At 37.1% G+C, this 4,849-nt stretch overlaps 1 protein-coding gene across 1 annotated transcript; it reads left to right on the top strand.

Annotated features, from left to right (window-relative positions):
• Positions 2,991-3,684, top strand: LOC109710067 (LOB domain-containing protein 41-like). The gene is given in 4 exon segments (XM_020232480.1): positions 2,991-3,349; positions 3,476-3,495; positions 3,497-3,523; positions 3,525-3,684. Coding segments are annotated over 4 exon segments (312 nt in total). The 5' UTR covers positions 2,991-3,159; the 3' UTR covers positions 3,600-3,684.

Raw genomic sequence — 4,849 nt, forward strand, 5'->3', positions numbered from 1 at the left:
GAAGGCTGGCCGGACCGCGGGTCTCGCTTCGGGGCTGGTGAGCGCGTTGACCGAGGAGGGCCGGTGTAGGGCGCGTCATCCAAGGGCGCCGCCTGGGAGAGGGAGTGCGAAATCCGGCGCTNATATTTCTGTCTTTTTTTGTTTCAAATATACCCCCAGTTTTTTTTTTTATTATTCAAAAATAATCTCGCTAGTATTACTTGTTAAATTATTTCGAATTGAATTCGGATTAAATTTCTACCAGAGTTATAAAACGGTCAAAATACCTCTTTTGTTGTGGCGATAAAGGATATATATGTTTGAAAAGTTAAAAGGCAAAATATTTTTTCTGCTCTTAATTTAAGGATAAATAAAAAAAGTATATGACGATAGAATGATATATTTAAAAGGGCAATATAGTAATTTTACAGAAATTACGGCTAATCTTAATAATTCACTAATAGAATCTAAATTTAGAGCTATATTTGAAAGAATTTGAAACTTTAAAATATATTTTTTTATATTAACTTTTTAAGCAGGATAAATAAGAAAGTCTGAAATTTTGTAAAGACGTATAAATAATTGCCCATATAAATTTTAGTTATCAAATATATTTTTTGGTCATTGAAAGTTAATTTTTCTTCAACAAAATGAAGGTCTTATCTATGAATAAATATCCTTTTAAGTGTATTTAACATCACAGATCCTAAAAAATATTTTATTTAAAGACTATTTTTTAAAAGGATATAATAGTCATAACGGTAAAAATTCAATGATCAACTAGCGATAGCCAATCCGTAAGAACAAATTTGATAATACAAAATTTATTTTAGATGATTCAATAAGCAAATTTAGGAACCATTGTATTTAGTGTTAATTTCTAATTTTTATTAATTTTGAAGAAATAGGCTACAACAAACTTAAATAAAGTATTATTGTTTATATAAATTATAGTGGTTCAGTAGTTCTCAGTAAATCACACCGCTGGTTTTTTTTAAAATTTTTTAGAAACATTTGAGACTATTTTTGGCTCGACTGCAACTGGTCTTGTGTGCGCAAAGTAAAGACGGTGTTAAGGACAGCCATTAAAGTGAAAGAAAGAAGAATACTAATGATTAACAAGGAGCCGATTGTAATAAATAAAAAAATAAAGGACAAAAATGAAAAATGGAGTGAAGGCCCAAACAAAAGGAATGGTGTGCAATTATTAAAGTAAGGGTAAACTTCAAATACCAACCTCGTGGTTTTGCACTTTCTTATTTTAGTGCTATATGGTTTAAAGTGTATCATATTAGTACCATGTGGTTTCATTTTTATCTTTTCGTCAGCTTCTTCGTTAATATTTTGTTAAATTATATACAAAAAAATTTCAGATACCCCACCTAGATTTATCGAATATTCATTTTAGCATTCTTTAGTTTTAACTTTGTCACTGATTTAACGAAAAAATTAGTGAAATAGATAATAAAAAGATAAAAATAAAATTACAGCATGCTAAATTGATACAGCTTAAACTATAGGGTAGTAAAGTAAGAACGTATGAAACCACATGGGCTCTATTTAAAGTTTTTCCTTAAAATAACTCCTATGCGGATGGTCGCATAGCCCTCTCTCTCTCTCTCTTTCCTAAAAACGTGGCGATTCGGCCGCACTACTGCCTCCGTCCCTGCGTGTGGGAGCCACGCGCCGCCTTTCCGCATATCCCGCTCCTCCCAATCCCCAAATTCTCATACTTTTGAAAAAATGTATTAACATATAATTAGATCTCTAAATTTTATCAAATACTCTAATAAATTCATCTCCTCAAGTCAAAAAATTCATTGATCAATAAGAGTTTCAATCGCATATAATTTTGTAAAAAACTTAAGAATACAGAAAAAAATAATTTTGTTCTTCTGGTTTCGATAATTAAGCATAAGAAATGAATAATTTGGTGAATTTATTTTCTTTTTTGGGGTACATTACACTTTTGGTTTGTAATTTCTGACTTAAACTTTTTGAATTATTACGATTAATGCCCTACAATCTATTAATTTTTTTTGACAAAATATTGATGAATTACTTATAAAAGTGATGTAGCATTTTTATTACTGTTGTATCATTAATTACGATATTGCTATACAACTCATACATTCGTAATTCATTAATATTTAATTAAAAAAATGAGATTGTTGAATATTTATTGCAATAATCTGAAAATTCGAACCACAAATTACAGTAAACTAAAGTTCGAGTGCTAAATTAAAGTTTCACGGGCTGTATGGTTTGGGGACCAAAACTGTAATTTACCCTCCTTTTATTATTTTATATGCTTTAGAATACAAGAAATAGATTTTCTTTTCTATGCATTTTAAAATTTTACAAAATTATATACAAGATAAATAATTAAAATAATTATATAATTAATAATATTGGTTGGGAAGAACAAAATTATGAATAAATTAGTAAATTTTAGGACAGCTATTAATCATTTTTTGTTTTTGGTTGGCCTCTCCATATCTAAGGAGCTATTTGATTTCTAGAAAAAGTATGAAAAAAATATTTTCTAGAATTTTTTTTAGCTTTATGCTCATTTGTTTCCAAATTAGAGAAATTATTTTTTCAAAATTTTTTTGAAATCTTATGAAAGATTATTATTTTTCTTCAATTTTGTTTGAAAAATAGAATACTATTTTTTTTTGTAAAATCTAAATTTTCGTTAAAAATATTAATTTTTTAAGCCGCATTAATGAAAAACTTTTCTATTTTTCTGAATTTTTTTTTTTAAAAAAAAAACCATTGCCAAGAAACCAAACAGCTTGCGGTGCAAGGAACCGGCCATAAAGCAGCGTGGGGGGTAATTTGGTAAATTGGCAATCCGCAGCCCCCACTCGAAACCGGCTTTCCCACTCCCACGAAACCGGTGGCTACCCCCAGCAAAATCTACGGCTGCACCCTCACCCGCTATAAAGACCAACCTTCTGCCCTCCCATCCCCACAACATTTCCTTCCTCCCATTAATAATAATCACAAAAAAATCCCTCATCGACTGCTGCCATCCTCTCTTTCTCACTAGAATTAAATTCACCACTCAAACTAGCTTAGCTTAGCTTAGCTTAGCTTAGCTTAGCCCACACACATACAATCGAGAAGCTGCTGTGTTGTTTGGTGTTTGTTGTTATTGTTGTTGTTGGTGTGGAGATGCGGATGAGCTGCAACGGCTGCCGGGTGCTGCGCAAGGGCTGCAGCGAGGCCTGCAGCATCCGGCCCTGCCTGCAGTGGATCCGCAGCCCCGACTCGCAGGCCAACGCCACCGTCTTCCTCGCCAAGTTCTACGGCCGCGCCGGCCTCATCAACCTCCTCAACGCCGGCCCCGATCACCTCCGCCCCGGTACCCCTCCCTTTCCCTTCCCTTATTTTAATATATATATATAATATTATATATATATATATATATAAAAATTGAATTTCGATCGCAAATTAAAGTTTTTCATTGTGTATTTAAAATTTGTGCAGCGTATATTCCGGTCGCTGCTCGTACGAGGCCTGCGGCCGGATCCTGAACCCCGATATACGGGTCGGTCGGGCTGCTGTGGTCGGGGAGCTGGCAGCTGTGCCAGGAGGCCGTCAGGCGTGACTGAAGGGCGCGCGATCTCCTCCATCCCCGCTTCTGCTTCTGCTGCTGTGCCGCGGTTCCGCGCTCAGACCTGCACATCCGCCACGTCGACAAAGCAATGCGCCCGCCGCCGCCGATCTCCATCGGGTTGGTGTCCGGTCCGCGAACCGCGTTCAAGCGAGCCGGCGTCCGCAAAGCCGGCTCGTTGGCGGCGCTGGCCGAGCCGGCCGAGGAGCGGGAGAGCGACTCGGCCGAGGAGGAGACCGCCGGAGGCTCGCACGTCAGCAAGCCGAGCCGAGCGAGAGCCGAGCCGACGAGTGCGCCGACGCGGACGGGACGAGGAGGAGGAGGAGGAGGAGGAGGAGGAGGAGGTGGGCTCGACCTCACGCTCGGGCTCAGCCGCCGCTCCCGAGCGAGCCGAGTTGGCTCGGTCGAAAAACACGGAAACCACCATTCACCCCCCGACGCGTGTCCCGTCGAGCTCGGCCTCGGGCTCCCCGCCTAGCCGCCGCCGCCGCATCCATCCGACGGCTTACGTGGGGGGGGGAGAGAGCTACTACAGTAGTAGGAGGCGATCGGACGGCTGTGATTAACTCGGGAACAGTTTTGGCTCTTTGTTCTTTGTTTCAGGGGTGCGTACGTTTCATGTTTCTCTTTTTGGAAACACCCCCGTGAAAATAAACTCTTAGCTTTTTTTCTTTTTTTTTCTTTTTTTTCTCTCCCCTTTTTCCCTTTTTCTTTCACTCTTTATCTTTTTCCTAATTTTTTTTCCTTTTCTAGTTTTGGGTAATGAGAGCTGTACAGAGTCTGATATGTACCTCTTTTTCCTTGATACTCATATAAGATATAATCTTTTTTTTTTTCATTTCAATTTTTGTTGCTATATATTAGGCATTATTTATTGAAAAATATAGATATATATATAGTTCGGGTATGATGTTTGCAAAAATACTAAGTATCTGGTGCTTATAAATTTTTACTATGATGTTTGCAAAAATACTAAGTATCTGGTGCTTATAAATTTTTACTGTTAAATTTATATTTTTGTTTTCTTCGTAGGATGAACCAATATATAACCTTGCATTTTAATATTTTCTTTTATCCTCTATATGTAACCTTGCATCTTAATATTTTGTTTTATATATCCTCTATATATATATATATATATATATAGAGAGAGAGAGAGAGAGAGAGAGAGAGAGAGAGAGAGTATTAAGATGCAAGGTTACATATATGTTCACCCTAGGGAGATACTGCATGATGTTAATTACACGT

This window comes from Ananas comosus, linkage group 5, assembly GCF_001540865.1.
Source record: "Ananas comosus cultivar F153 linkage group 5, ASM154086v1, whole genome shotgun sequence".
Lineage (NCBI taxonomy): Eukaryota > Viridiplantae > Streptophyta > Magnoliopsida > Poales > Bromeliaceae > Ananas > Ananas comosus.